Source organism: Corvus hawaiiensis, chromosome 31 (assembly GCF_020740725.1).
Source record: "Corvus hawaiiensis isolate bCorHaw1 chromosome 31, bCorHaw1.pri.cur, whole genome shotgun sequence".
Lineage (NCBI taxonomy): Eukaryota > Metazoa > Chordata > Aves > Passeriformes > Corvidae > Corvus > Corvus hawaiiensis.
Genome location: NC_063243.1, coordinates 2,783,954 through 2,811,596, shown reverse-complemented (window position 1 = coordinate 2,811,596; position 27,643 = coordinate 2,783,954). Strand labels below are relative to the sequence as shown.

Below are 27,643 nucleotides of genomic sequence, written 5' to 3'. Positions count from 1 at the left end.
CAAGGCTCCTCTCGGGGTGCAGGCCGTCTGCTGAGAACGCCTCAGTCACGAGGGTCCTCCTGCAGCGAGCAAGCCAAAGAGCTGCTCTGGACAACGAGGCCTCGCGCGCACCGGGACAACGTTGCATCGACAGCACTGTGATGCGGCCCGGCTCCCTTGACGTCACAATAGCAGCCGCTCTGGGTCTGTTGGCATAGTTACGCCCAGCAACCAAAATCTTCTGTACAGCTGACGCAAAAGAAAAGCCTGGGAAGATCTCCTCAGTCGTAAAGCAGGAGAAAAAATCCTTACCGTCCATAAGCCAGTGCTCAAGGCATCCCGGGGTAACTCCGAAAATGCACCGATCCAGCAGGGCCCCAAGAAATCCAAGCAAACGTGACTTTTCCTCCCCAAGGCTTTGACTAAAAGCAAGTGTGCTTGTTCCTGCTGGCATCTTTGTTGCTTCTGAAAGCCCTAACTGCTTTGATGACATTTAGGGGACAAAAGAAGCCAAGGAAATCAGTTTCCAGGAGTATTGCAGTGCGCAGTTGCTTCTTGAGCACGTAGGTGCATGCTGACCTTTGCTCTGACTCAGTTTGGAGCCTGACCTCCCTTTCTGACAGGGAGATGTTGGCTTGTCTCCTGACACAAAGCTCCTCTCTTCCTGCTTGCTCTTTCTTTGGCACCTTAACGTTGGACAACGTGCAGAAGAGCTGCGCGCGGATTCTTGGGCTGCCACGCTTTTGTTGTGTTGCAGCTCTGGCAGCAGCCTTCCGGCTACCGCTGTGCGGTGGCCTGCAGGTGCCGAGCCCAAAGAAGGCCTGTTTCAAACAGTCAAAAGCTGCAGCCTCACAGATGTTTGCCCAGGCTCCGTGCTCCCTGTAAGATTCCTTGCAGACATTTGGACGGCCACATCCCAATGAAAATGAGATGCAGTCATTCCCTTCTCTGTCAAAAGCTCCAGTTAAAGCCAGGAGCCAGCTCGAAAGAGGAGAGAAAGTACTGAGTGGGAGAGGGAAACGAGTGCATGCAGCTCCTCTGGAAACCAACTCTGCTTGCCCGTGCAATAACGGCTCCGGGCTTAGCTTGCTTTTCTGGTGACTCAGCACAGACACGTCCTGTCTGCTGGTGGACAAGTGCTGCAGTGTCTTTGAGGAGCTTCACACTGGGCTCTTCACACTTCGCATGCTGCGGGTGGCATTTGAAAATCGATGCAATGGCTGAAAGGCCCAGCTGCACCTTGAAATTCTGTTGCTGAAAAACTGCAGTAATTTACCAGGATAATTCCCCCAATTTGAAAGCGTCTCGTTTTCCCCATCTCCTAGACAGCTCACATCAACCAGCCAGTTGTGGAGCTTACAGAAGGAAGAATGACACCTTAGCAGGGAAAGCCGAGTGTAGGCCCTCGGACTCCCTTGAGCAGAGCGCGTTAAGTGCCCCAAAAGGACCAGAGAGGGAAGCGTTTGGGGGGACGTGCCGTTTCAGCCCTCCTTGGCTCTTCGATGCCCCGTGAGCGCCAGGAAAGGGGAACAAGCGGGGCCTGCTCCCTCCTCCTGCCGCGCCGTGAGGGGCGGCTGGCGCTGGGGGATGCCAGGGCACGGGGGGCGGGTGGGGGGGGGGGGCAACATCTGCGCAGGGCGGGCGGGGCGGCAGAGGCCACGGGGCGCGGGGGGCGGGGCAGGGCCCCTCTGCGAGGGGGGAGAGCCTTGGGCCGCTGGGAAGCAGCGCAAAGCCATCAACGGGACAGCCCGTCCAGAGCGCACGGCTTCGAAGGCGCTGTCCAGCTTAGGCACAGCGTGGCAAGGAAGGGAATCTTCCAGGGCTCTGGAGGTTTTACAGTTTTTTATTGCCAGTCCTGCTGAAACCAAGGGCTGAAACCAAGGGTCTTCCAGCTACTTCTTCATCTTCATCTTCATCTTCGTCTTCGTCTTCATCTTCATCATTCTGTCCTCCTGGTGACCTGTTCAGGCTGACAGCTCATGCCTGGTCCAGTTCTGCTGAGTCCCAGCTTTTTCTTTCATAGCTTAATCATCAGTATGGCGATTCGTCCATTTCTACCTCAAGGATAATTCTCAGCTCCCCTACATCAGCAATACTCTACTCTTAGCTAAACAATGCTCCATTAATGAAGCTTTCTGGGGTCTAGAGTCCTAACTGAAACCAGCTAAGCTAAGAAAATCTCAAAACTATAAACTTCCTAACTACGGAACAGCTCATTCTAAAACTCAGGGGATGGCCGCCGAATCTTCTCCTAAACACGGTACATCCCCTCGTCGCTCCTCTGAGCTGGCGGGGCAGCAAGGCCTCCTCAGGCGCAAGCGTCTCCTCTCCAGTCTTCCTGCACTTGCTTGGCTGAGATGATCAGAGCAGCCAGGCTGGAGGCAGGATCGCCTGAGGTCACAAAAGGATGCTGCCCAAAGGAAAAACAAAACCAAAAAGAACCATTACTTCCCAAGATCGCGTCCAACAGGCTCAAGCAGGGTTCCTCTGCTACCAGGAAGACGCACAAAGAGGACCGAGGGCACCATCTGCCCCTCCGCCTTCCGGTCCCGGACCTGTCTCGCCCAGGCCCACGTGGGCCCCAGTCCTCTTTGGCCCTTCACGCAGGCGTCCACAGCTCGCAGGGCTTTTTGCCGCTTTGCTTTTTCTTACCTTCAGGAGTTCCTGGGCAGACCAGCGCCTGTCCTCATCTGTCTGCAGGCAGCAGCGGAGAAAGTCGCGCAGGAGAGCCGAGTGCTGCCTGGGGTTTTGCAGTTTTGGGGCCCCGTTCCTTTCTATCAGTTCTAAAACCTACAAAAAAGGGAAGAGGACACTCTACCTGCTCCTTTCCTAGCCACAACAGCTCTCTCCACACAGAGCCGCACTTTTAAGCTGCACCTTAGCCTGAGACGGGGTTCCCTCTGGTAAGGAGCTTCCCCTTCCACCATTTCCAGCCCCACGATCCCCAGTGACCAGATGTCCACTTTGGGGCCGTAGGCTTCTCCTCTCACGACTTCCGGCGCCATCCAGCTGGGAGTGCCGACGCTGGAGCTGCACTTGTCGCGCTCAGGGGTGAGCTGAGCACAGAGGCCAAAGTCAGCTGCGGAGAAAAACAAACCCTGTCAAAGCCAGCTACAACTGGCAAACCCAGCCAAAGGATTGCCCGCTCAAAGCCTGACAAGGCCACGGTGAATCTAGCCGGAAAAGCAGCAGTGCTCTGCTTCCGCGGGGCTGCAGCCAGGGAGATAAGGCACTGGCCACTTCAAAAATGCCCTCACGTTTCACGCGCTGGCCAAGCAGCCCTTCTGGAGAACTGGCAGTTACCCCAGAGCAGCCCCAGAGCGCATCCCGGCAACGCTGCGCCGCACCAAGGATACCCACCCAATTTCACAGATCCGTCCATGCTCACAAGAATGTTGCAGCTTTTGACGTCTCTGTGGATGACTCGGCGGGAATGAAGGAAATGCAGTCCTTGCAGGCACTGAGCGAGAGAGGAGAAAGGGAAAGGTGAAGGTTCAGGACCTGATTGCATCCTGCAAGAAAGGAACGGGCTCGACGAGAGTGGCAGCTTTCTCAGGGACTAGTGAGCCAGGGCGCAGCATCCTAGTGCTGTCAAGAGGAAGAGCTTGCTGCTTCAACACTCTTAGACGAGTGTTCCATCTTTCCAAGCAAAGGCACATCTGAGCTTCCAAAAGCCCCTCCTCCCTTCGGTACGTAGCACGTGCCCTTTGGCTGGGGGGCGTCATGGCAAAGATTTTCTTGGTAGCCTTGTGGCAGCAGAGGAGGAAGCAGCACGTTAGACCAGTTCCAGAATCCCACGCCATCTGGGCTGCACTGCTGTCCTTTGAAGCTGAGGGCATCTCCTTTGCCCTTAGCTTGAAATTCTGCCACCAGCGTGCAGGCTTGGAGCGGCAAGGAATGCAGGATACACAGACAGGCTCCAGGCAAAGCTGGCAAGAGGAAACAAGTGCGACACAGCGAGCGAGCCAGTGAGGCAGCGAGCACGAGCGCCGGAGCACAACGGCAGTACGTAAGAGTGCGAGAACGGAGCCTAGGAAGTGCGGGGACACTGGCAGGCAGTTGGCTTCAGGTGCTCTTTCTTCTCCGTGTCGTGACAGCAACAGCAAAGCAAGGCCGTGAGCAAGAAATCTCTGCTGTTCTTAACCACCAGTTGACAAGGGCCATCCTGTGCAGGCCAGGGGAAGCACAAGTGGCATCCCTCACCTCCCGACAGACAGCGCCTATCTGTCCTTCCTCGAGGTACACTGCCCCGAGTACATCATACAACGTGCCGCCGTCCATGAACTCCATCGCCAGCCAGAGCTCCCCGTCGACCAGGTAGCTGAAAGAAGAAAAGCCCGGCATGGAGAGAGAGGACCTGGGCACAGCCCAGTCACCCGAGGGGCTGACCCAGCTTTTTGGAAGTGCTCTCCAAGCTGCATATGCCAGAAGAGATTATTGCAGACCAAGTGCAACCTCCTCCCCTGCACTGGAGGAGAGAAATCCTAAACAGCTCCATTTTCTGCCAGCAACCAAAGGGGTTTGCCACTTTGGGCTTGCAGTATCCTAAAGGAACGTTGACATGAGAATAGCCCCACCTGTCTAAGTAGGTAACAATATTGGGGTTCCTACTGTCCCTCATGACCACGATTTCATTGACAGCCAGCTCCTCGGACATCTCCTCTTGAAGCGCCATTTTCTTGATGGCCACCTAAAAGGACATTGAGAGACCGTTGACTTGAGAAGGCGCTCGTCGCACGAGATGCCCAGGAACACGCAGCGAGTGCTTGTGCAATGACGCAGCCCAGCTGTGCCAGAGGGCAGAGCTTAGGAGAAGGACCAAAGCCCGTCCCAAATGCCGTCTGCAGGCTGCTGAGCCTAGTCCGTGCTTCAGAGGAGCAGCCTCTGCCGCAGAGATGGAGCGGCCACCCAAAGCTCCAGCCAAGGCTCGCAGCCGCGGCGAAAGCGCTCCAGAGCTGCAAAATCTGCTGGGGGCATTGACACTTTACCTGTTGTCCTGTGCTGGCGTCGAGGGCTTTATAAACAGCTCCAAAACCCCTAGAAAGAAAACAGCAGCAGAAAAAGAAAGCCCTTTAGTCCCTGGCGGTGAAAGCCAGCCTAGGCAGGAGATCTCCCCAGGCTGCCTGGAGCATTTGGAAAACGCCCAGCTGCGGCGCCTCCCCCGCCATTAGCACAACAGCCCAGCAGCCCTCTGCCATGCAGGGTGTCCGGGAGAAAACGGAGGCCCAATGTGAACACCAAGGGCTGCTACAAATCTCCAAGGCACACGCCCGATCGGTTCCGTTCCCAGCCTAAGGGGGACCCTTTGGAAAAACTGGAGAAGAAGAACTTGGAAAACTCTGCCTTGGAGAAGTGTTATCTGCCAGCTCTCGGGTGACAAGGTGCTCTGGTAGGCCGGCATACTGCGGCAGGGGCGGGACATCTTCCAGGCCCTGCTCCTTGCTGCAAGCAAGGCAGACCTTGCCAGCACCAGGTTGTCTTTGATGATGCCTTCTGACTGCTGTGACTGAGCAGTCCTGAGAGGTGGCAGGAAGGTAAAGCCAGAGTCTGACCGTGTTCGCAGCTTGCCTGATGTCACGCTTGACGCTACACCGGCCAGAGACTGGGCCCACGGTTTTGCGTAAGGAGCAGGCGTCAGACTTACCCTCGTCCGAGTTCTTCAAACGCCGAGTATTTCCTCCTCGGCTCGCCCAGACTCACAATGCTCCCTGAAAGACAAAAGCAGTGCAAGGTGCTCACTTTGAAAGGGAGATGCCGCTCCCCAGACGATCCAAGATGCAGCCCCACTGTCGGGAGCTCTGTGCCCTTTGCAGTCACTTGGCTTCCAGCCGCTGAGAACAGCGAGCGGGAGGGCCATCTTCTCCACCTTTCAGCAGCTGGCCTTTCCAAGAAGGACTTCACGGCTTTCAAGCACAGCAGCTCATGTGATAACCCAGAACGATGGGCCTTTGGGAACTGGGCCCTCAGAGCTAAGGAAGGGCCTCCGCAGCCTCTGCACTGGCACCTGCCGCCACCGGCAGGGCCACTTAGGAGAACAACGTGCACCAGTGAGAGGAGGAGTGAGAACAGTCGTAGAAATGGCAGCAGCGGAGAATAGCTGGGGCCCGAGAGCTCCCTGGGGCCCAGTCACCCGCTAGGTGCCAGCCTTCTGCTCAACAGAAACAATCTCTGCTTTTGTCTTTGGCACAGAGGGCAGCCCAGGCAAAGCCAAGCCAGTGCCAGCTGCCCTCGGAGGCAGCGGGAACACGCCGAGCGCTCTCTTGCTGCCTCAAAGCACAGCAACCGGCTCTTGGAGGGAGGCCTAAATGCCTCTGTGACACTAAAGCGAGGAGGAACTTCTGGCGCAGCCAATACAGAGACGCACAGAAAACACGCCGCTCTGGCAGACCGGAAATACACCAGACGTACTCAGTCTCCTCAGGCTCTGCTCCTCTCTCATCTCCAGCTGCTGGGCTGGGCTGCTGGACGAAGTGCTGGCATGTGGGGGAGTGCTGGCTGCTGCAGACCGCGCCGGTGCAGCGGCACGTTGAACGGCAGAGCGCGCGTCAAGAGAGAGCTGGGACAAGAAAGGATTGCCCGTCAGAAAGGTGGTTGGCACAGATACCCCACAGAGCACACGGCCAAAGGAAGGCTGTCGGCCACCGCCAGGCCTCTTTGGCTGGGGGGGTTTTGCATGTGCCCTTCTCAAAGGCAACGGGCAAACCCCGAAGGCTGCTGTGCTACAGCAGCACATGGCCAGGCTCATGCTACATTTTATCGATTTTCTGCAAGACGACTGCAACAAGGTATTGACGAGGTTGCAAAGATACAGAAAGAGGTGGGAGCAGGGCCCCAGAGCCCCGTTGCTTTCCTCCTGCTGTGCTCCCCTGGGCAATGAAGTCACCCTCGAGTGGGCATGGTCGTGTCTGACCAGAAGGCCAGTCTGGTCTACGTTGTGCCTGAAGCTAATTGGTCCCTCCCAGGGGCCAGTGTCTCCTAAGTATCCTGCAAGGCTGTCAACTGCGTCTTTGGACCGTCTCTGGCCGCTGACCACGGGGAGCCTGCAGGGACACCGTGCACCAAGGGGCTCGCTTCTACGCTGGCAACAATTTAAAGGCACAATGCTGCCTCTCATCTGATCCCAAGAGACTTTCTCAGGCCCTCTCAGCGTCCCGGCAAAATGGCGCTCAAATGTGAAAGTTCAGAAGCCATTTGCCAGGGGTCCCTGGCCTGGCTGAAGCAGCACTACGTCATGGCAGGCACACAGCCCCCAGCATCTTCAGGCACGAGCGGCAAGGGCTGGCTCGTCAGAAACTTGAAGCTCGGCCCTGCACCAAAGGCAGTGCCAAGCACAGGTGCCACTTACTGGCTCTGCACGTTGAGGCTGTGGATGGACAACAGATGGAGGCTTCTTGTCATTTGGCTCCTCTTCAGCCTCTTCCTCAGCAAGAGAGGGAGCCAGAGGAGGTGCTGACCCTGCTGGTGAGCCCTGCAGACAGACAGCAGTGAGAGGGACAGGGAGCAGCCAGTCCTTCAGGAGCTGCTTTCTTGTCAGCTCCGGAAGCTGGTTTCTTTTCACCCAGACTAAGGGGAAATCAGAAACTTTGATCAAAGTGGGATTCTGAGTCGTGAAATTCACCCTCTTAAGATGGGCAAATTAGGTGGTGCTCCGTCTTGCTGTGCATTTGATCTTCCACCCTGGCTAGAATCAGCAAGACACCTTTGGCCTGCCACACTTGCCTTTCATCTCTTGAAAGGCTCTTCAATGGAAAATTAGGAAAGAGCCAGTGCTCCCTTTGCTGCTGCTGATGCCAGCACCGACTTGGGCTTTCTTTCCGCCTCTCAGGCTGGCACTCTACACTCTACCGCAACAGGCCAAGCTCACAGCTTGCTGCACAATTCTTACATGCCAGCAAGGTCAGAGGTTCCTTTGCCACTCACCAAAGGACGGGCGTGTCTCCATCCGCGTGTGAGGTGACCTGCAGCGAGCAAGGGAAAAGGAACCAGATGCCATTAGAAAAGTGCCTGTGGCTGGGGAGTCCCACAGGACAAGTCAGTCCCAACAGAGAGCATTTTCCTTTCCCAGCATCCCTCCAGGAGCAACACAAGATTTTTCCCACAGCAAGCAAGAGAACAACAAGGACACGATACTAGGCTCTCTCTACTTTTGTCACTGAAGAAATAGAAACACCATCACAGAAATGCCAAGTGTCCTTTAAGTCAGAGCTTCTGTTCTGCCCAACAGCTCAAGCAGCTTTTTCCTCTTCTCTTTCCTGCAACCTTTCTTTTCGTTTTTTGTTGTTGTTGTTGTTGTTGTTGTTGTTGCTGTTGTTTTATTTGTTTTTTATTTTTTAAAAATAAATTGCATACACTAATTCCCATCAACTTGCTGCAAATGATACCCCGGGAAAGCTTCCACAAAGGGCCCCATAGCTGTGGCGGTTCTCTTCTAAAGCAGCCCAGGAACAGCTCCTGGGTTCAGGAGCAAAGCCTAACCGGTTAGGAGCTTGCACTTCATCGCCCAGGGAATCGCTCTCTTGGCGCACCGTAAAGGGTCACAGCAGAGAGCCAAGGCCTCTAATGGCAGGATTTGGAGCAAAAAAGTGCTTTCCCTCACTCCTGGCCAAGTTTTAGAAGTACTTGTGAGACTCCCTGCCAGCCTGCAATTTGCAGGTTGTCTCGGCTGAAGCAGCAAGCTGAGGAAATGACAGTGTCCAACGCCACGCGCTCTCCCGTGGAGGGAACGCGGCCCCTGCAGGTTACGTTGCAAATACTCTGCACCCGCCAGCGAGTGCAGACACCCCCTTTTTAGCTGATGCTGTTGGCAGGAGCTTTAGCAAAGGAGCGGCATCTTAATGGCACTTTTGCTCCCAAGTCAGCTTCATCACTACAAACAAGCATAAAGAGCAAAGTGAAGCAAACGCCGTGTGATGGCTACCCCCAGGATAAACCTTTACTTACGAGTCAGGTGGGTCAGGAAGTAGCCGGAATACGCCACAGAAAAAACCGTGCAAACCGCGGCACAGACTTGCCCGATCATTCTAGCAGTGCTGTGCGGGTTTGCACACTGAATGCCACCCGGGGGAAAAACCAAGGCTCCTCTCGGGGTGCAGGCCGTCTGCTGAGAACGCCTCAGTCACGAGGGTCCTCCTGCAGCGAGCAAGCCAAAGAGCTGCTCTGGACAACGAGGCCTCGCGCGCACCGGGACAACGTTGCATCGACAGCACTGTGATGCGGCCCGGCTCCCTTGACGTCACAATAGCAGCCGCTCTGGGTCTGTTGGCATAGTTACGCCCAGCAACCAAAATCTTCTGTACAGCTGACGCAAAAGAAAAGCCTGGGAAGATCTCCTCAGTCGTAAAGCAGGAGAAAAAATCCTTACCGTCCATAAGCCAGTGCTCAAGGCATCCCGGGGTAACTCCGAAAATGCACCGATCCAGCAGGGCCCCAAGAAATCCAAGCAAACGTGACTTTTCCTCCCCAAGGCTTTGACTAAAAGCAAGTGTGCTTGTTCCTGCTGGCATCTTTGTTGCTTCTGAAAGCCCTAACTGCTTTGATGACATTTAGGGGACAAAAGAAGCCAAGGAAATCAGTTTCCAGGAGTATTGCAGTGCGCAGTTGCTTCTTGAGCACGTAGGTGCATGCTGACCTTTGCTCTGACTCAGTTTGGAGCCTGACCTCCCTTTCTGACAGGGAGATGTTGGCTTGTCTCCTGACACAAAGCTCCTCTCTTCCTGCTTGCTCTTTCTTTGGCACCTTAACGTTGGACAACGTGCAGAAGAGCTGCGCGCGGATTCTTGGGCTGCCACGCTTTTGTTGTGTTGCAGCTCTGGCAGCAGCCTTCCGGCTACCGCTGTGCGGTGGCCTGCAGGTGCCGAGCCCAAAGAAGGCCTGTTTCAAACAGTCAAAAGCTGCAGCCTCACAGATGTTTGCCCAGGCTCCGTGCTCCCTGTAAGATTCCTTGCAGACATTTGGACGGCCACATCCCAATGAAAATGAGATGCAGTCATTCCCTTCTCTGTCAAAAGCTCCAGTTAAAGCCAGGAGCCAGCTCGAAAGAGGAGAGAAAGTACTGAGTGGGAGAGGGAAACGAGTGCATGCAGCTCCTCTGGAAACCAACTCTGCTTGCCCGTGCAATAACGGCTCCGGGCTTAGCTTGCTTTTCTGGTGACTCAGCACAGACACGTCCTGTCTGCTGGTGGACAAGTGCTGCAGTGTCTTTGAGGAGCTTCACACTGGGCTCTTCACACTTCGCATGCTGCGGGTGGCATTTGAAAATCGATGCAATGGCTGAAAGGCCCAGCTGCACCTTGAAATTCTGTTGCTGAAAAACTGCAGTAATTTACCAGGATAATTCCCCCAATTTGAAAGCGTCTCGTTTTCCCCATCTCCTAGACAGCTCACATCAACCAGCCAGTTGTGGAGCTTACAGAAGGAAGAATGACACCTTAGCAGGGAAAGCCGAGTGTAGGCCCTCGGACTCCCTTGAGCAGAGCGCGTTAAGTGCCCCAAAAGGACCAGAGAGGGAAGCGTTTGGGGGACGTGCCGTTTCAGCCCTCCTTGGCTCTTCGATGCCCCGTGAGCGCCAGGAAAGGGGAACAAGCGGGGCCTGCTCCCTCCTCCTGCCGCGCCGTGAGGGGCGGCTGGCGCTGGGGGATGCCAGGGCACGGGGGGCGGGTGGGGGGGGGGGGCAACATCTGCGCAGGGCGGGCGGGGCGGCAGAGGCCACGGGGCGCGGGGGGCGGGGCAGGGCCCCTCTGCGAGGGGGGAGAGCCTTGGGCCGCTGGGAAGCAGCGCAAAGCCATCAACGGGACAGCCCGTCCAGAGCGCACGGCTTCGAAGGCGCTGTCCAGCTTAGGCACAGCGTGGCAAGGAAGGGAATCTTCCAGGGCTCTGGAGGTTTTACAGTTTTTTATTGCCAGTCCTGCTGAAACCAAGGGCTGAAACCAAGGGTCTTCCAGCTACTTCTTCATCTTCATCTTCATCTTCGTCTTCGTCTTCATCTTCATCATTCTGTCCTCCTGGTGACCTGTTCAGGCTGACAGCTCATGCCTGGTCCAGTTCTGCTGAGTCCCAGCTTTTTCTTTCATAGCTTAATCATCAGTATGGCGATTCGTCCATTTCTACCTCAAGGATAATTCTCAGCTCCCCTACATCAGCAATACTCTACTCTTAGCTAAACAATGCTCCATTAATGAAGCTTTCTGGGGTCTAGAGTCCTAACTGAAACCAGCTAAGCTAAGAAAATCTCAAAACTATAAACTTCCTAACTACGGAACAGCTCATTCTAAAACTCAGGGGATGGCCGCCGAATCTTCTCCTAAACACGGTACATCCCCTCGTCGCTCCTCTGAGCTGGCGGGGCAGCAAGGCCTCCTCAGGCGCAAGCGTCTCCTCTCCAGTCTTCCTGCACTTGCTTGGCTGAGATGATCAGAGCAGCCAGGCTGGAGGCAGGATCGCCTGAGGTCACAAAAGGATGCTGCCCAAAGGAAAAACAAAACCAAAAAGAACCATTACTTCCCAAGATCGCGTCCAACAGGCTCAAGCAGGGTTCCTCTGCTACCAGGAAGACGCACAAAGAGGACCGAGGGCACCATCTGCCCCTCCGCCTTCCGGTCCCGGACCTGTCTCGCCCAGGCCCACGTGGGCCCCAGTCCTCTTTGGCCCTTCACGCAGGCGTCCACAGCTCGCAGGGCTTTTTGCCGCTTTGCTTTTTCTTACCTTCAGGAGTTCCTGGGCAGACCAGCGCCTGTCCTCATCTGTCTGCAGGCAGCAGCGGAGAAAGTCGCGCAGGAGAGCCGAGTGCTGCCTGGGGTTTTGCAGTTTTGGGGCCCCGTTCCTTTCTATCAGTTCTAAAACCTACAAAAAAGGGAAGAGGACACTCTACCTGCTCCTTTCCTAGCCACAACAGCTCTCTCCACACAGAGCCGCACTTTTAAGCTGCACCTTAGCCTGAGACGGGGTTCCCTCTGGTAAGGAGCTTCCCCTTCCACCATTTCCAGCCCCACGATCCCCAGTGACCAGATGTCCACTTTGGGGCCGTAGGCTTCTCCTCTCACGACTTCCGGCGCCATCCAGCTGGGAGTGCCGACGCTGGAGCTGCACTTGTCGCGCTCAGGGGTGAGCTGAGCACAGAGGCCAAAGTCAGCTGCGGAGAAAAACAAACCCTGTCAAAGCCAGCTACAACTGGCAAACCCAGCCAAAGGATTGCCCGCTCAAAGCCTGACAAGGCCACGGTGAATCTAGCCGGAAAAGCAGCAGTGCTCTGCTTCCGCGGGGCTGCAGCCAGGGAGATAAGGCACTGGCCACTTCAAAAATGCCCTCACGTTTCACGCGCTGGCCAAGCAGCCCTTCTGGAGAACTGGCAGTTACCCCAGAGCAGCCCCAGAGCGCATCCCGGCAACGCTGCGCCGCACCAAGGATACCCACCCAATTTCACAGATCCGTCCATGCTCACAAGAATGTTGCAGCTTTTGACGTCTCTGTGGATGACTCGGCGGGAATGAAGGAAATGCAGTCCTTGCAGGCACTGAGCGAGAGAGGAGAAAGGGAAAGGTGAAGGTTCAGGACCTGATTGCATCCTGCAAGAAAGGAACGGGCTCGACGAGAGTGGCAGCTTTCTCAGGGACTAGTGAGCCAGGGCGCAGCATCCTAGTGCTGTCAAGAGGAAGAGCTTGCTGCTTCAACACTCTTAGACGAGTGTTCCATCTTTCCAAGCAAAGGCACATCTGAGCTTCCAAAAGCCCCTCCTCCCTTCGGTACGTAGCACGTGCCCTTTGGCTGGGGGGCGTCATGGCAAAGATTTTCTTGGTAGCCTTGTGGCAGCAGAGGAGGAAGCAGCACGTTAGACCAGTTCCAGAATCCCACGCCATCTGGGCTGCACTGCTGTCCTTTGAAGCTGAGGGCATCTCCTTTGCCCTTAGCTTGAAATTCTGCCACCAGCGTGCAGGCTTGGAGCGGCAAGGAATGCAGGATACACAGACAGGCTCCAGGCAAAGCTGGCAAGAGGAAACAAGTGCGACACAGCGAGCGAGCCAGTGAGGCAGCGAGCACGAGCGCCGGAGCACAACGGCAGTACGTAAGAGTGCGAGAACGGAGCCTAGGAAGTGCGGGGACACTGGCAGGCAGTTGGCTTCAGGTGCTCTTTCTTCTCCGTGTCGTGACAGCAACAGCAAAGCAAGGCCGTGAGCAAGAAATCTCTGCTGTTCTTAACCACCAGTTGACAAGGGCCATCCTGTGCAGGCCAGGGGAAGCACAAGTGGCATCCCTCACCTCCCGACAGACAGCGCCTATCTGTCCTTCCTCGAGGTACACTGCCCCGAGTACATCATACAACGTGCCGCCGTCCATGAACTCCATCGCCAGCCAGAGCTCCCCGTCGACCAGGTAGCTGAAAGAAGAAAAGCCCGGCATGGAGAGAGAGGACCTGGGCACAGCCCAGTCACCCGAGGGGCTGACCCAGCTTTTTGGAAGTGCTCTCCAAGCTGCATATGCCAGAAGAGATTATTGCAGACCAAGTGCAACCTCCTCCCCTGCACTGGAGGAGAGAAATCCTAAACAGCTCCATTTTCTGCCAGCAACCAAAGGGGTTTGCCACTTTGGGCTTGCAGTATCCTAAAGGAACGTTGACATGAGAATAGCCCCACCTGTCTAAGTAGGTAACAATATTGGGGTTCCTACTGTCCCTCATGACCACGATTTCATTGACAGCCAGCTCCTCGGACATCTCCTCTTGAAGCGCCATTTTCTTGATGGCCACCTAAAAGGACATTGAGAGACCGTTGACTTGAGAAGGCGCTCGTCGCACGAGATGCCCAGGAACACGCAGCGAGTGCTTGTGCAATGACGCAGCCCAGCTGTGCCAGAGGGCAGAGCTTAGGAGAAGGACCAAAGCCCGTCCCAAATGCCGTCTGCAGGCTGCTGAGCCTAGTCCGTGCTTCAGAGGAGCAGCCTCTGCCGCAGAGATGGAGCGGCCACCCAAAGCTCCAGCCAAGGCTCGCAGCCGCGGCGAAAGCGCTCCAGAGCTGCAAAATCTGCTGGGGGCATTGACACTTTACCTGTTGTCCTGTGCTGGCGTCGAGGGCTTTATAAACAGCTCCAAAACCCCTAGAAAGAAAACAGCAGCAGAAAAAGAAAGCCCTTTAGTCCCTGGCGGTGAAAGCCAGCCTAGGCAGGAGATCTCCCCAGGCTGCCTGGAGCATTTGGAAAACGCCCAGCTGTGGCGCCTCCCCCGCCATTAGCACAACAGCCCAGCAGCCCTCTGCCATGCAGGGTGTCCGGGAGAAAACGGAGGCCCAATGTGAACACCAAGGGCTGCTACAAATCTCCAAGGCACACGCCCGATCGGTTCCGTTCCCAGCCTAAGGGGGACCCTTTGGAAAAACTGGAGAAGAAGAACTTGGAAAACTCTGCCTTGGAGAAGTGTTATCTGCCAGCTCTCGGGTGACAAGGTGCTCTGGTAGGCCGGCATATTGCGGCAGGGGCGGGACATCTTCCAGGCCCTGCTCCTTGCTGCAAGCAAGGCAGACCTTGCCAGCACCAGGTTGTCTTTGATGATGCCTTCTGACTGCTGTGACTGAGCAGTCCTGAGAGGTGGCAGGAAGGTAAAGCCAGAGTCTGACCGTGTTCGCAGCTTGCCTGATGTCACGCTTGACGCTACACCGGCCAGAGACTGGGCCCACGGTTTTGCGTAAGGAGCAGGCGTCAGACTTACCCTCGTCCGAGTTCTTCAAACGCCGAGTATTTCCTCCTCGGCTCGCCCAGACTCACAATGCTCCCTGAAAGACAAAAGCAGTGCAAGGTGCTCACTTTGAAAGGGAGATGCCGCTCCCCAGACGATCCAAGATGCAGCCCCACTGTCGGGAGCTCTGTGCCCTTTGCAGTCACTTGGCTTCCAGCCGCTGAGAACAGCGAGCGGGAGGGCCATCTTCTCCACCTTTCAGCAGCTGGCCTTTCCAAGAAGGACTTCACGGCTTTCAAGCACAGCAGCTCATGTGATAACCCAGAACGATGGGCCTTTGGGAACTGGGCCCTCAGAGCTAAGGAAGGGCCTCCGCAGCCTCTGCACTGGCACCTGCCGCCACCGGCAGGGCCACTTAGGAGAACAACGTGCACCAGTGAGAGGAGGAGTGAGAACAGTCGTAGAAATGGCAGCAGCGGAGAATAGCTGGGGCCCGAGAGCTCCCTGGGGCCCAGTCACCCGCTAGGTGCCAGCCTTCTGCTCAACAGAAACAATCTCTGCTTTTGTCTTTGGCACAGAGGGCAGCCCAGGCAAAGCCAAGCCAGTGCCAGCTGCCCTCGGAGGCAGCGGGAACACGCCGAGCGCTCTCTTGCTGCCTCAAAGCACAGCAACCGGCTCTTGGAGGGAGGCCTAAATGCCTCTGTGACACTAAAGCGAGGAGGAACTTCTGGCGCAGCCAATACAGAGACGCACAGAAAACACGCCGCTCTGGCAGACCGGAAATACACCAGACGTACTCAGTCTCCTCAGGCTCTGCTCCTCTCTCATCTCCAGCTGCTGGGCTGGGCTGCTGGACGAAGTGCTGGCATGTGGGGGAGTGCTGGCTGCTGCAGACCGCGCCGGTGCAGCGGCACGTTGAACGGCAGAGCGCGCGTCAAGAGAGAGCTGGGACAAGAAAGGATTGCCCGTCAGAAAGGTGGTTGGCACAGATACCCCACAGAGCACACGGCCAAAGGAAGGCTGTCGGCCACCGCCAGGCCTCTTTGGCTGGGGGGGTTTTGCATGTGCCCTTCTCAAAGGCAACGGGCAAACCCCGAAGGCTGCTGTGCTACAGCAGCACATGGCCAGGCTCATGCTACATTTTATCGATTTTCTGCAAGACGACTGCAACAAGGTATTGACGAGGTTGCAAAGATACAGAAAGAGGTGGGAGCAGGGCCCCAGAGCCCCGTTGCTTTCCTCCTGCTGTGCTCCCCTGGGCAATGAAGTCACCCTCGAGTGGGCATGGTCGTGTCTGACCAGAAGGCCAGTCTGGTCTACGTTGTGCCTGAAGCTAATTGGTCCCTCCCAGGGGCCAGTGTCTCCTAAGTATCCTGCAAGGCTGTCAACTGCGTCTTTGGACCGTCTCTGGCCGCTGACCACGGGGAGCCTGCAGGGACACCGTGCACCAAGGGGCTCGCTTCTACGCTGGCAACAATTTAAAGGCACAATGCTGCCTCTCATCTGATCCCAAGAGACTTTCTCAGGCCCTCTCAGCGTCCCGGCAAAATGGCGCTCAAATGTGAAAGTTCAGAAGCCATTTGCCAGGGGTCCCTGGCCTGGCTGAAGCAGCACTACGTCATGGCAGGCACACAGCCCCCAGCATCTTCAGGCACGAGCGGCAAGGGCTGGCTCGTCAGAAACTTGAAGCTCGGCCCTGCACCAAAGGCAGTGCCAAGCACAGGTGCCACTTACTGGCTCTGCACGTTCAGGCTGTGGATGGACAACAGATGGAGGCTTCTTGTCATTTGGCTCCTCTTCAGCCTCTTCCTCAGCAAGAGAGGGAGCCAGAGGAGGTGCTGACCCTGCTGGTGAGCCCTGCAGACAGACAGCAGTGAGAGGGACAGGGAGCAGCCAGTCCTTCAGGAGCTGCTTTCTTGTCAGCTCCGGAAGCTGGTTTCTTTTCACCCAGACTAAGGGGAAATCAGAAACTTTGATCAAAGTGGGATTCTGAGTCGTGAAATTCACCCTCTTAAGATGGGCAAATTAGGTGGTGCTCCGTCTTGCTGTGCATTTGATCTTCCACCCTGGCTAGAATCAGCAAGACACCTTTGGCCTGCCACACTTGCCTTTCATCTCTTGAAAGGCTCTTCAATGGAAAATTAGGAAAGAGCCAGTGCTCCCTTTGCTGCTGCTGATGCCAGCACCGACTTGGGCTTTCTTTCCGCCTCTCAGGCTGGCACTCTACACTCTACCGCAACAGGCCAAGCTCACAGCTTGCTGCACAATTCTTACATGCCAGCAAGGTCAGAGGTTCCTTTGCCACTCACCAAAGGACGGGCGTGTCTCCATCCGCGTGTGAGGTGACCTGCAGCGAGCAAGGGAAAAGGAACCAGATGCCATTAGAAAAGTGCCTGTGGCTGGGGAGTCCCACAGGACAAGTCAGTCCCAACAGAGAGCATTTTCCTTTCCCAGCATCCCTCCAGGAGCAACACAAGATTTTTCCCACAGCAAGCAAGAGAACAACAAGGACACGATACTAGGCTCTCTCTACTTTTGTCACTGAAGAAATAGAAACACCATCACAGAAATGCCAAGTGTCCTTTAAGTCAGAGCTTCTGTTCTGCCCAACAGCTCAAGCAGCTTTTTCCTCTTCTCTTTCCTGCAACCTTTCTTTTCGTTTTTTGTTGTTGTTGTTGTTGTTGTTGTTGTTGCTGTTGTTTTATTTGTTTTTTATTTTTTAAAAATAAATTGCATACACTAATTCCCATCAACTTGCTGCAAATGATACCCCGGGAAAGCTTCCACAAAGGGCCCCATAGCTGTGGCGGTTCTCTTCTAAAGCAGCCCAGGAACAGCTCCTGGGTTCAGGAGCAAAGCCTAACCGGTTAGGAGCTTGCACTTCATCGCCCAGGGAATCGCTCTCTTGGCGCACCGTAAAGGGTCACAGCAGAGAGCCAAGGCCTCTAATGGCAGGATTTGGAGCAAAAAAGTGCTTTCCCTCACTCCTGGCCAAGTTTTAGAAGTACTTGTGAGACTCCCTGCCAGCCTGCAATTTGCAGGTTGTCTCGGCTGAAGCAGCAAGCTGAGGAAATGACAGTGTCCAACGCCACGCGCTCTCCCGTGGAGGGAACGCGGCCCCTGCAGGTTACGTTGCAAATACTCTGCACCCGCCAGCGAGTGCAGACACCCCCTTTTTAGCTGATGCTGTTGGCAGGAGCTTTAGCAAAGGAGCGGCATCTTAATGGCACTTTTGCTCCCAAGTCAGCTTCATCACTACAAACAAGCATAAAGAGCAAAGTGAAGCAAACGCCGTGTGATGGCTACCCCCAGGATAAACCTTTACTTACGAGTCAGGTGGGTCAGGAAGTAGCCGGAATACGCCACAGAAAAAACCGTGCAAACCGCGGCACAGACTTGCCCGATCATTCTAGCAGTGCTGTGCGGGTTTGCACACTGAATGCCACCCGGGGGAAAAACCAAGGCTCCTCTCGGGGTGCAGGCCGTCTGCTGAGAACGCCTCAGTCACGAGGGTCCTCCTGCAGCGAGCAAGCCAAAGAGCTGCTCTGGACAACGAGGCCTCGCGCGCACCGGGACAACGTTGCATCGACAGCACTGTGATGCGGCCCGGCTCCCTTGACGTCACAATAGCAGCCGCTCTGGGTCTGTTGGCATAGTTACGCCCAGCAACCAAAATCTTCTGTACAGCTGACGCAAAAGAAAAGCCTGGGAAGATCTCCTCAGTCGTAAAGCAGGAGAAAAAATCCTTACCGTCCATAAGCCAGTGCTCAAGGCATCCCAGGGTAACTCCGAAAATGCACCGATCCAGCAGGGCCCCAAGAAATCCAAGCAAACGTGACTTTTCCTCCCCAAGGCTTTGACTAAAAGCAAGTGTGCTTGTTCCTGCTGGCATCTTTGTTGCTTCTGAAAGCCCTAACTGCTTTGATGACATTTAGGGGACAAAAGAAGCCAAGGAAATCAGTTTCCAGGAGTATTGCAGTGCGCAGTTGCTTCTTGAGCACGTAGGTGCATGCTGACCTTTGCTCTGACTCAGTTTGGAGCCTGACCTCCCTTTCTGACAGGGAGATGTTGGCTTGTCTCCTGACACAAAGCTCCTCTCTTCCTGCTTGCTCTTTCTTTGGCACCTTAACGTTGGACAACGTGCAGAAGAGCTGCGCGCGGATTCTTGGGCTGCCACGCTTTTGTTGTGTTGCAGCTCTGGCAGCAGCCTTCCGGCTACCGCTGTGCGGTGGCCTGCAGGTGCCGAGCCCAAAGAAGGCCTGTTTCAAACAGTCAAAAGCTGCAGCCTCACAGATGTTTGCCCAGGCTCCGTGCTCCCTGTAAGATTCCTTGCAGACATTTGGACGGCCACATCCCAATGAAAATGAGATGCAGTCATTCCCTTCTCTGTCAAAAGCTCCAGTTAAAGCCAGGAGCCAGCTCGAAAGAGGAGAGAAAGTACTGAGTGGGAGAGGGAAACGAGTGCATGCAGCTCCTCTGGAAACCAACTCTGCTTGCCCGTGCAATAACGGCTCCGGGCTTAGCTTGCTTTTCTGGTGACTCAGCACAGACACGTCCTGTCTGCTGGTGGACAAGTGCTGCAGTGTCTTTGAGGAGCTTCACACTGGGCTCTTCACACTTCGCATGCTGCGGGTGGCATTTGAAAATCGATGCAATGGCTGAAAGGCCCAGCTGCACCTTGAAATTCTGTTGCTGAAAAACTGCAGTAATTTACCAGGATAATTCCCCCAATTTGAAAGCGTCTCGTTTTCCCCATCTCCTAGACAGCTCACATCAACCAGCCAGTTGTGGAGCTTACAGAAGGAAGAATGACACCTTAGCAGGGAAAGCCGAGTGTAGGCCCTCGGACTCCCTTGAGCAGAGCGCGTTAAGTGCCCCAAAAGGACCAGAGAGGGAAGCGTTTGGGGGACGTGCCGTTTCAGCCCTCCTTGGCTCTTCGATGCCCCGTGAGCGCCAGGAAAGGGGAACAAGCGGGGCCTGCTCCCTCCTCCTGCCGCGCCGTGAGGGGCGGCTGGCGCTGGGGGATGCCAGGGCACGGGGGGCGGGTGGGGGGGGGGGCAACATCTGCGCAGGGCGGGCGGGGCGGCAGAGGCCACGGGGCGCGGGGGGCGGGGCAGGGCCCCTCTGCGAGGGGGGAGAGCCTTGGGCCGCTGGGAAGCAGCGCAAAGCCATCAACGGGACAGCCCGTCCAGAGCGCACGGCTTCGAAGGCGCTGCCCAGCTTAGGCACAGCGTGGCAAGGAAGGGAATCTTCCAGGGCTCTGGAGGTTTTACAGTTTTTTATTGCCAGTCCTGCTGAAACCAAGGGCTGAAACCAAGGGTCTTCCAGCTACTTCTTCATCTTCATCTTCATCTTCGTCTTCGTCTTCATCTTCATCATTCTGTCCTCCTGGTGACCTGTTCAGGCTGACAGCTCATGCCTGGTCCAGTTCTGCTGAGTCCCAGCTTTTTCTTTCATAGCTTAATCATCAGTATGGCGATTCGTCCATTTCTACCTCAAGGATAATTCTCAGCTCCCCTACATCAGCAATACTCTACTCTTAGCTAAACAATGCTCCATTAATGAAGCTTTCTGGGGTCTAGAGTCCTAACTGAAACCAGCTAAGCTAAGAAAATCTCAAAACTATAAACTTCCTAACTACGGAACAGCTCATTCTAAAACTCAGGGGATGGCCGCCGAATCTTCTCCTAAACACGGTACATCCCCTCGTCGCTCCTCTGAGCTGGCGGGGCAGCAAGGCCTCCTCAGGCGCAAGCGTCTCCTCTCCAGTCTTCCTGCACTTGCTTGGCTGAGATGATCAGAGCAGCCAGGCTGGAGGCAGGATCGCCTGAGGTCACAAAAGGATGCTGCCCAAAGGAAAAACAAAACCAAAAAGAACCATTACTTCCCAAGATCGCGTCCAACAGGCTCAAGCAGGGTTCCTCTGCTACCAGGAAGACGCACAAAGAGGACCGAGGGCACCATCTGCCCCTCCGCCTTCCGGTCCCGGACCTGTCTCGCCCAGGCCCACGTGGCCCCCAGTCCTCTTTGGCCCTTCACGCAGGCGTCCACAGCTCGCAGGGCTTTTTGCCGCTTTGCTTTTTCTTACCTTCAGGAGTTCCTGGGCAGACCAGCGCCTGTCCTCATCTGTCTGCAGGCAGCAGCGGAGAAAGTCGCGCAGGAGAGCCGAGTGCTGCCTGGGGTTTTGCAGTTTTGGGGCCCCGTTCCTTTCTATCAGTTCTAAAACCTACAAAAAAGGGAAGAGGACACTCTACCTGCTCCTTTCCTAGCCACAACAGCTCTCTCCACACAGAGCCGCACTTTTAAGCTGCACCTTAGCCTGAGACGGGGTTCCCTCTGGTAAGGAGCTTCCCCTTCCACCATTTCCAGCCCCACGATCCCCAGTGACCAGATGTCCACTTTGGGGCCGTAGGCTTCTCCTCTCACGACTTCCGGCGCCATCCAGCTGGGAGTGCCGACGCTGGAGCTGCACTTGTCGCGCTCAGGGGTGAGCTGAGCACAGAGGCCAAAGTCAGCTGCGGAGAAAAACAAACCCTGTCAAAGCCAGCTACAACTGGCAAACCCAGCCAAAGGATTGCCCGCTCAAAGCCTGACAAGGCCACGGTGAATCTAGCCGGAAAAGCAGCAGTGCTCTGCTTCCGCGGGGCTGCAGCCAGGGAGATAAGGCACTGGCCACTTCAAAAATGCCCTCACGTTTCACGCGCTGGCCAAGCAGCCCTTCTGGAGAACTGGCAGTTACCCCAGAGCAGCCCCAGAGCGCATCCCGGCAACGCTGCGCCGCACCAAGGATACCCACCCAATTTCACAGATCCGTCCATGCTCACAAGAATGTTGCAGCTTTTGACGTCTCTGTGGATGACTCGGCGGGAATGAAGGAAATGCAGTCCTTGCAGGCACTGAGCGAGAGAGGAGAAAGGGAAAGGTGAAGGTTCAGGACCTGATTGCATCCTGCAAGAAAGGAACGGGCTCGACGAGAGTGGCAGCTTTCTCAGGGACTAGTGAGCCAGGGCGCAGCATCCTAGTGCTGTCAAGAGGAAGAGCTTGCTGCTTCAACACTCTTAGACGAGTGTTCCATCTTTCCAAGCAAAGGCACATCTGAGCTTCCAAAAGCCCCTCCTCCCTTCGGTACGTAGCACGTGCCCTTTGGCTGGGGGGCGTCATGGCAAAGATTTTCTTGGTAGCCTTGTGGCAGCAGAGGAGGAAGCAGCACGTTAGACCAGTTCCAGAATCCCACGCCATCTGGGCTGCACTGCTGTCCTTTGAAGCTGAGGGCATCTCCTTTGCCCTTAGCTTGAAATTCTGCCACCAGCGTGCAGGCTTGGAGCGGCAAGGAATGCAGGATACACAGACAGGCTCCAGGCAAAGCTGGCAAGAGGAAACAAGTGCGACACAGCGAGCGAGCCAGTGAGGCAGCGAGCACGAGCGCCGGAGCACAACGGCAGTACGTAAGAGTGCGAGAACGGAGCCTAGGAAGTGCGGGGACACTGGCAGGCAGTTGGCTTCAGGTGCTCTTTCTTCTCCGTGTCGTGACAGCAACAGCAAAGCAAGGCCGTGAGCAAGAAATCTCTGCTGTTCTTAACCACCAGTTGACAAGGGCCATCCTGTGCAGGCCAGGGGAAGCACAAGTGGCATCCCTCACCTCCCGACAGACAGCGCCTATCTGTCCTTCCTCGAGGTACACTGCCCCGAGTACATCATACAACGTGCCGCCGTCCATGAACTCCATCGCCAGCCAGAGCTCCCCGTCGACCAGGTAGCTGAAAGAAGAAAAGCCCGGCATGGAGAGAGAGGACCTGGGCACAGCCCAGTCACCCGAGGGGCTGACCCAGCTTTTTGGAAGTGCTCTCCAAGCTGCATATGCCAGAAGAGATTATTGCAGACCAAGTGCAACCTCCTCCCCTGCACTGGAGGAGAGAAATCCTAAACAGCTCCATTTTCTGCCAGCAACCAAAGGGGTTTGCCACTTTGGGCTTGCAGTATCCTAAAGGAACGTTGACATGAGAATAGCCCCACCTGTCTAAGTAGGTAACAATATTGGGGTTCCTACTGTCCCTCATGACCACGATTTCATTGACAGCCAGCTCCTCGGACATCTCCTCTTGAAGCGCCATTTTCTTGATGGCCACCTAAAAGGACATTGAGAGACCGTTGACTTGAGAAGGCGCTCGTCGCACGAGATGCCCAGGAACACGCAGCGAGTGCTTGTGCAATGACGCAGCCCAGCTGTGCCAGAGGGCAGAGCTTAGGAGAAGGACCAAAGCCCGTCCCAAATGCCGTCTGCAGGCTGCTGAGCCTAGTCCGTGCTTCAGAGGAGCAGCCTCTGCCGCAGAGATGGAGCGGCCACCCAAAGCTCCAGCCAAGGCTCGCAGCCGCGGCGAAAGCGCTCCAGAGCTGCAAAATCTGCTGGGGGCATTGACACTTTACCTGTTGTCCTGTGCTGGCGTCGAGGGCTTTATAAACAGCTCCAAAACCCCTAGAAAGAAAACAGCAGCAGAAAAAGAAAGCCCTTTAGTCCCTGGCGGTGAAAGCCAGCCTAGGCAGGAGATCTCCCCAGGCTGCCTGGAGCATTTGGAAAACGCCCAGCTGCGGCGCCTCCCCCGCCATTAGCACAACAGCCCAGCAGCCCTCTGCCATGCAGGGTGTCCGGGAGAAAACGGAGGCCCAATGTGAACACCAAGGGCTGCTACAAATCTCCAAGGCACACGCCCGATCGGTTCCGTTCCCAGCCTAAGGGGGACCCTTTGGAAAAACTGGAGAAGAAGAACTTGGAAAACTCTGCCTTGGAGAAGTGTTATCTGCCAGCTCTCGGGTGACAAGGTGCTCTGGTAGGCCGGCATACTGCGGCAGGGGCGGGACATCTTCCAGGCCCTGCTCCTTGCTGCAAGCAAGGCAGACCTTGCCAGCACCAGGTTGTCTTTGATGATGCCTTCTGACTGCTGTGACTGAGCAGTCCTGAGAGGTGGCAGGAAGGTAAAGCCAGAGTCTGACCGTGTTCGCAGCTTGCCTGATGTCACGCTTGACGCTACACCGGCCAGAGACTGGGCCCACGGTTTTGCGTAAGGAGCAGGCGTCAGACTTACCCTCGTCCGAGTTCTTCAAACGCCGAGTATTTCCTCCTCGGCTCGCCCAGACTCACAATGCTCCCTGAAAGACAAAAGCAGTGCAAGGTGCTCACTTTGAAAGGGAGATGCCGCTCCCCAGACGATCCAAGATGCAGCCCCACTGTCGGGAGCTCTGTGCCCTTTGCAGTCACTTGGCTTCCAGCCGCTGAGAACAGCGAGCGGGAGGGCCATCTTCTCCACCTTTCAGCAGCTGGCCTTTCCAAGAAGGACTTCACGGCTTTCAAGCACAGCAGCTCATGTGATAACCCAGAACGATGGGCCTTTGGGAACTGGGCCCTCAGAGCTAAGGAAGGGCCTCCGCAGCCTCTGCACTGGCACCTGCCGCCACCGGCAGGGCCACTTAGGAGAACAACGTGCACCAGTGAGAGGAGGAGTGAGAACAGTCGTAGAAATGGCAGCAGCGGAGAATAGCTGGGGCCCGAGAGCTCCCTGGGGCCCAGTCACCCGCTAGGTGCCAGCCTTCTGCTCAACAGAAACAATCTCTGCTTTTGTCTTTGGCACAGAGGGCAGCCCAGGCAAAGCCAAGCCAGTGCCAGCTGCCCTCGGAGGCAGCGGGAACACGCCGAGCGCTCTCTTGCTGCCTCAAAGCACAGCAACCGGCTCTTGGAGGGAGGCCTAAATGCCTCTGTGACACTAAAGCGAGGAGGAACTTCTGGCGCAGCCAATACAGAGACGCACAGAAAACACGCCGCTCTGGCAGACCGGAAATACACCAGACGTACTCAGTCTCCTCAGGCTCTGCTCCTCTCTCATCTCCAGCTGCTGGGCTGGGCTGCTGGACGAAGTGCTGGCATGTGGGGGAGTGCTGGCTGCTGCAGACCGCGCCGGTGCAGCGGCACGTTGAACGGCAGAGCGCGCGTCAAGAGAGAGCTGGGACAAGAAAGGATTGCCCGTCAGAAAGGTGGTTGGCACAGATACCCCACAGAGCACACGGCCAAAGGAAGGCTGTCGGCCACCGCCAGGCCTCTTTGGCTGGGGGGGTTTTGCATGTGCCCTTCTCAAAGGCAACGGGCAAACCCCGAAGGCTGCTGTGCTACAGCAGCACATGGCCAGGCTCATGCTACATTTTATCGATTTTCTGCAAGACGACTGCAACAAGGTATTGACGAGGTTGCAAAGATACAGAAAGAGGTGGGAGCAGGGCCCCAGAGCCCCGTTGCTTTCCTCCTGCTGTGCTCCCCTGGGCAATGAAGTCACCCTCGAGTGGGCATGGTCGTGTCTGACCAGAAGGCCAGTCTGGTCTACGTTGTGCCTGAAGCTAATTGGTCCCTCCCAGGGGCCAGTGTCTCCTAAGTATCCTGCAAGGCTGTCAACTGCGTCTTTGGACCGTCTCTGGCCGCTGACCACGGGGAGCCTGCAGGGACACCGTGCACCAAGGGGCTCGCTTCTACGCTGGCAACAATTTAAAGGCACAATGCTGCCTCTCATCTGATCCCAAGAGACTTTCTCAGGCCCTCTCAGCGTCCCGGCAAAATGGCGCTCAAATGTGAAAGTTCAGAAGCCATTTGCCAGGGGTCCCTGGCCTGGCTGAAGCAGCACTACGTCATGGCAGGCACACAGCCCCCAGCATCTTCAGGCACGAGCGGCAAGGGCTGGCTCGTCAGAAACTTGAAGCTCGGCCCTGCACCAAAGGCAGTGCCAAGCACAGGTGCCACTTACTGGCTCTGCACGTTGAGGCTGTGGATGGACAACAGATGGAGGCTTCTTGTCATTTGGCTCCTCTTCAGCCTCTTCCTCAGCAAGAGAGGGAGCCAGAGGAGGTGCTGACCCTGCTGGTGAGCCCTGCAGACAGACAGCAGTGAGAGGGACAGGGAGCAGCCAGTCCTTCAGGAGCTGCTTTCTTGTCAGCTCCGGAAGCTGGTTTCTTTTCACCCAGACTAAGGGGAAATCAGAAACTTTGATCAAAGTGGGATTCTGAGTCGTGAAATTCACCCTCTTAAGATGGGCAAATTAGGTGGTGCTCCGTCTTGCTGTGCATTTGATCTTCCACCCTGGCTAGAATCAGCAAGACACCTTTGGCCTGCCACACTTGCCTTTCATCTCTTGAAAGGCTCTTCAATGGAAAATTAGGAAAGAGCCAGTGCTCCCTTTGCTGCTGCTGATGCCAGCACCGACTTGGGCTTTCTTTCCGCCTCTCAGGCTGGCACTCTACACTCTACCGCAACAGGCCAAGCTCACAGCTTGCTGCACAATTCTTACATGCCAGCAAGGTCAGAGGTTCCTTTGCCACTCACCAAAGGACGGGCGTGTCTCCATCCGCGTGTGAGGTGACCTGCAGCGAGCAAGGGAAAAGGAACCAGATGCCATTAGAAAAGTGCCTGTGGCTGGGGAGTCCCACAGGACAAGTCAGTCCCAACAGAGAGCATTTTCCTTTCCCAGCATCCCTCCAGGAGCAACACAAGATTTTTCCCACAGCAAGCAAGAGAACAACAAGGACACGATACTAGGCTCTCTCTACTTTTGTCACTGAAGAAATAGAAACACCATCACAGAAATGCCAAGTGTCCTTTAAGTCAGAGCTTCTGTTCTGCCCAACAGCTCAAGCAGCTTTTTCCTCTTCTCTTTCCTGCAACCTTTCTTTTCGTTTTTTGTTGTTGTTGTTGTTGTTGCTGTTGTTTTATTTGTTTTTTATTTTTTAAAAATAAATTGCATACACTAATTCCCATCAACTTGCTGCAAATGATACCCCGGGAAAGCTTCCACAAAGGGCCCCATAGCTGTGGCGGTTCTCTTCTAAAGCAGCCCAGGAACAGCTCCTGGGTTCAGGAGCAAAGCCTAACCGGTTAGGAGCTTGCACTTCATCGCCCAGGGAATCGCTCTCTTGGCGCACCGTAAAGGGTCACAGCAGAGAGCCAAGGCCTCTAATGGCAGGATTTGGAGCAAAAAAGTGCTTTCCCTCACTCCTGGCCAAGTTTTAGAAGTACTTGTGAGACTCCCTGCCAGCCTGCAATTTGCAGGTTGTCTCGGCTGAAGCAGCAAGCTGAGGAAATGACAGTGTCCAACGCCACGCGCTCTCCCGTGGAGGGAACGCGGCCCCTGCAGGTTACGTTGCAAATACTCTGCACCCGCCAGCGAGTGCAGACACCCCCTTTTTAGCTGATGCTGTTGGCAGGAGCTTTAGCAAAGGAGCGGCATCTTAATGGCACTTTTGCTCCCAAGTCAGCTTCATCACTACAAACAAGCATAAAGAGCAAAGTGAAGCAAACGCCGTGTGATGGCTACCCCCAGGATAAACCTTTACTTACGAGTCAGGTGGGTCAGGAAGTAGCCGGAATACGCCACAGAAAAAACCGTGCAAACCGCGGCACAGACTTGCCCGATCATTCTAGCAGTGCTGTGCGGGTTTGCACACTGAATGCCACCCGGGGGAAAAACCAAGGCTCCTCTCGGGGTGCAGGCCGTCTGCTGAGAACGCCTCAGTCACGAGGGTCCTCCTGCAGCGAGCAAGCCAAAGAGCTGCTCTGGACAACGAGGCCTCGCGCGCACCGGGACAACGTTGCATCGACAGCACTGTGATGCGGCCCGGCTCCCTTGACGTCACAATAGCAGCCGCTCTGGGTCTGTTGGCATAGTTACGCCCAGCAACCAAAATCTTCTGTACAGCTGACGCAAAAGAAAAGCCTGGGAAGATCTCCTCAGTCGTAAAGCAGGAGAAAAAATCCTTACCGTCCATAAGCCAGTGCTCAAGGCATCCCGGGGTAACTCCGAAAATGCACCGATCCAGCAGGGCCCCAAGAAATCCAAGCAAACGTGACTTTTCCTCCCCAAGGCTTTGACTAAAAGCAAGTGTGCTTGTTCCTGCTGGCATCTTTGTTGCTTCTGAAAGCCCTAACTGCTTTGATGACATTTAGGGGACAAAAGAAGCCAAGGAAATCAGTTTCCA

The 27,643-nt window shown here is 55.6% G+C and overlaps 3 protein-coding genes and 5 long non-coding RNA genes across 8 annotated transcripts; all 8 read right to left on the bottom strand.

Annotated features, from left to right (window-relative positions):
• Positions 1-1,806: 1,806 nt before the first annotated feature.
• LOC125318858 lies at positions 1,807-2,774 on the bottom strand. Its single transcript, XR_007200525.1, has 2 exons — positions 2,632-2,774; positions 1,807-2,389 (listed from the first exon to the last, which is right to left on the bottom strand). It is a non-coding gene; the product is annotated as an uncharacterized LOC125318858 (long non-coding RNA).
• Positions 2,775-2,793: 19 nt separating this feature from the next.
• LOC125318755 (serine/threonine-protein kinase PAK 3-like) lies at positions 2,794-6,735 on the bottom strand. Its single transcript, XM_048289685.1, has 8 exons — positions 6,388-6,735; positions 5,624-5,687; positions 4,968-5,016; positions 4,557-4,669; positions 4,183-4,300; positions 3,340-3,439; positions 2,857-3,058; positions 2,794-2,797 (listed from the first exon to the last, which is right to left on the bottom strand). The coding sequence occupies exons 1-8, from the start codon at positions 6,722-6,724 to the stop codon at positions 2,794-2,796; spliced, it is 987 nt and encodes a 328-aa protein (XP_048145642.1). The 5' UTR covers positions 6,725-6,735.
• Positions 6,736-7,352: 617 nt separating this feature from the next.
• Positions 7,353-9,148, bottom strand: LOC125318857. The gene is made up of 3 exons (XR_007200524.1): positions 8,920-9,148; positions 7,900-7,937; positions 7,353-7,447 (listed from the first exon to the last, which is right to left on the bottom strand). It is a non-coding gene; the product is annotated as an uncharacterized LOC125318857 (long non-coding RNA).
• A 1,706-nt stretch (positions 9,149-10,854) lies between these two features.
• On the bottom strand, positions 10,855-11,822 carry LOC125318870. Its single transcript, XR_007200536.1, has 2 exons — positions 11,680-11,822; positions 10,855-11,437 (listed from the first exon to the last, which is right to left on the bottom strand). It is a non-coding gene; the product is annotated as an uncharacterized LOC125318870 (long non-coding RNA).
• A 19-nt stretch (positions 11,823-11,841) lies between these two features.
• LOC125318754 (serine/threonine-protein kinase PAK 3-like) lies at positions 11,842-18,196 on the bottom strand. Its single transcript, XM_048289684.1, has 11 exons — positions 17,968-18,196; positions 16,948-16,985; positions 16,373-16,495; positions 15,436-15,583; positions 14,672-14,735; positions 14,016-14,064; positions 13,605-13,717; positions 13,231-13,348; positions 12,388-12,487; positions 11,905-12,106; positions 11,842-11,845 (listed from the first exon to the last, which is right to left on the bottom strand). Exons 1-11 carry the CDS (start codon positions 18,044-18,046, stop codon positions 11,842-11,844), a joined length of 1,038 nt encoding a protein of 345 aa, XP_048145641.1. The 5' UTR covers positions 18,047-18,196.
• Positions 18,197-19,901: 1,705 nt separating this feature from the next.
• On the bottom strand, positions 19,902-20,869 carry LOC125318868. The gene is made up of 2 exons (XR_007200534.1): positions 20,727-20,869; positions 19,902-20,484 (listed from the first exon to the last, which is right to left on the bottom strand). It is a non-coding gene; the product is annotated as an uncharacterized LOC125318868 (long non-coding RNA).
• A 19-nt stretch (positions 20,870-20,888) lies between these two features.
• Positions 20,889-24,834, bottom strand: LOC125318753 (serine/threonine-protein kinase PAK 3-like). Its single transcript, XM_048289683.1, has 8 exons — positions 24,483-24,834; positions 23,719-23,782; positions 23,063-23,111; positions 22,652-22,764; positions 22,278-22,395; positions 21,435-21,534; positions 20,952-21,153; positions 20,889-20,892 (listed from the first exon to the last, which is right to left on the bottom strand). The coding sequence occupies exons 1-8, from the start codon at positions 24,817-24,819 to the stop codon at positions 20,889-20,891; spliced, it is 987 nt and encodes a 328-aa protein (XP_048145640.1). The 5' UTR covers positions 24,820-24,834.
• Positions 24,835-25,447: 613 nt separating this feature from the next.
• On the bottom strand, positions 25,448-27,234 carry LOC125318867. The gene is made up of 3 exons (XR_007200533.1): positions 27,006-27,234; positions 25,995-26,032; positions 25,448-25,542 (listed from the first exon to the last, which is right to left on the bottom strand). It is a non-coding gene; the product is annotated as an uncharacterized LOC125318867 (long non-coding RNA).
• Between the last annotated feature and the right edge of the window lie 409 nt (positions 27,235-27,643).